The 1,944-nt window shown below is 47.5% G+C and overlaps 1 protein-coding gene across 1 annotated transcript; it reads left to right on the top strand.

Moving 5' to 3' along the window:
- Positions 1–526: 526 nt before the first annotated feature.
- LOC147420430 (uncharacterized) lies at positions 527–1,468 on the top strand. Its single transcript, XM_086504538.1, has 2 exons — positions 527–673; positions 1,049–1,468. Exons 1-2 carry the CDS (start codon positions 527–529, stop codon positions 1,466–1,468), a joined length of 567 nt encoding a protein of 188 aa, XP_086360664.1.
- The last annotated feature ends 476 nt before the right edge of the window (positions 1,469–1,944 follow it).

Raw genomic sequence — 1,944 nt, 5'->3', positions numbered from 1 at the left:
CATGCTTGGTAAGACATGCAACGGACCAAGTGTACCTTGGGTGCATGTATTCTAGATGAATCAAACTGACATTACAAAACTTGAAATGAATGTCAATTTGAATGTGTCATGTTATATTCTATAGATGTTATATAGCAAGGCCCACCAAGGAAGACTAGTTTCTCTACTAGAGCCCATCAAAAACCCAATAATCGAGCATCTTTGTGTCTAGAAAGAATTTTTGTGCATCATTGAGCTTGAGTGCAAAGAATCTATCATTGAGATTTGAATGGTTTCTCTACTAGAGCCTATGAAAAACGAGCATCTTTGTGTCTAAGGAAGAAAACTCCAAGTCCGCTTTTGTTTGGTTTGGAATAGCTAGCTTGTGGGCAGATCAATGGAGGCAAGAGAGCATCGCAGCCTGCAGGAAACCGGCTGCATGCATGCTTATCTATGACCTCATGCAACGTCAAGTTCATTGCGCACGTGTCTACTGTTTCAATTGCGCACGTGTGGTGCCGGTTCATCGCTCATCTGATGATGGATGATGGCTGCTGATATACAAAGTCAACATCCGGCAGGCCAGGTCAAAGTCAACATCCGCCAGGCTCGTATACAAAGTCAACATCCGGCAGGCCAGGTCAAAGTCAACATCCGCCAGGCTGGTATACAAAGTCAACATCCGGCAGGCCAGGTCAAAGTCAACATCCGCCAAGCTCGTATACAAAGTCAACATCCGGCAGGCCAGGCGCTATTATATACATAGCTGCACCAGCACCAATACTCTTATCAAGCAGCAAGTGTACAGATCTCTCCCCCCCCCACTATCGAACTCTCTCATAAGACTCTCTCTCTCTCTCTCTCTCAACTGATCATCTCTCCCTTTCTCTGTGGCGCGCACACGCACCTGCCACGCCACGTCAGCCCGCACACACACACACACAAATCGAGGCCATCATGCATAATCACTCTCAAGGGTCAGCTAATGCGTTGTTGTTGAAGAGGCAGCAGTCGATCCAGGTCGCCCTAAACGTTGCCCTCATGTTGTTAATACTGGAGCATCGTGCAGTCCAGGCCCCTGGAGTACTATGTCCAAGTGGGGCTGGCCCCCCCTGACATGGACACCCTCATCGCTCCCATTGACCCCACCGGCTCCACGGGCACCTTCGGCCAGACACAGCTCTTCGCCTTCAATGTCACGCACGGCGCTGACCCAGCCTCCACGCTGCTCGGCTCCATGCGTGGTTACACCGTCCAAGCAAGCTCCACCGCCGACTTCCACGGCGTCGAAGTGGAGGTCCTCGCCTTCGACGATGGCTCGCTCAATGGCACCATCAGCCTGCAAGGCCTCATCAACGCTGGCACTAACGAGATCGCCATTGTTGGCGGCACTGGAAACTTTCGAGGCGCTCGCGGCTACGGCATCGTCACCTTCCTCAACTCCACTGCCACCCTTGCACTTTACCACCACCAACTCTTCTTCCTCTAGATGACAGATGACAGCTTCCTAATATCACGCCGGCCGTAGAAGCTTAACTCACCCAACCTTTAATATGCACTGACATATAACACTTACACTTGACATCAGCTCACCCATCAACTGTACCATTTTGTGTTCATATAATATACAAAGAGCTAACGCTTGAACATATAAAAATAGTCCATTGGATATGCAGAATGCAGCCGATAGGTTTAGGTCAAATACTCTTATTTACCTCATGATTGATGTATGCTTGGATAAATGACATTCTGCAACCTCATATACTAGGACATTTCTACTTCGCGTACATTTGAATATAGAAAGATGGTGTATTAGATCACCTACACACCTTGGGAGTATTTGACTCTCAAAACAATTTTCTAGCACATGAAATTTGTGCAATTAATGGGTGCTACGAGTATTAAAATTCAACGTATAACTTCTATCATGCACTAATTTTTTGAGAGGTTGTGCCACCAATTTCT

The sequence above is a fragment of the Adiantum capillus-veneris genome, chromosome 28 (genome assembly GCF_014529385.1).
Source record: "Adiantum capillus-veneris isolate H3 chromosome 28, ASM1452938v2, whole genome shotgun sequence".
NCBI classification, from domain to species: Eukaryota; Viridiplantae; Streptophyta; class Polypodiopsida; order Polypodiales; family Pteridaceae; genus Adiantum; species Adiantum capillus-veneris.
Note: the sequence above shows the minus strand (reverse complement) of the source record. Positions and strands in the feature narration are given on the sequence as shown.

Coding starts and splice junctions, on each gene's coding strand:
- LOC147420430 (XM_086504538.1), top strand. CDS start 527: ATGGCTGCTGATATACAAAGTCAACATCCGGCAGGCCAGGTCAAAGTC. Junction 674..1,048: donor GTCAACATCCGGCAGGCCAG/GTCAAAGTCAAC, acceptor AGCATCGTGCAG/TCCAGGCCCCTGGAGTACTA.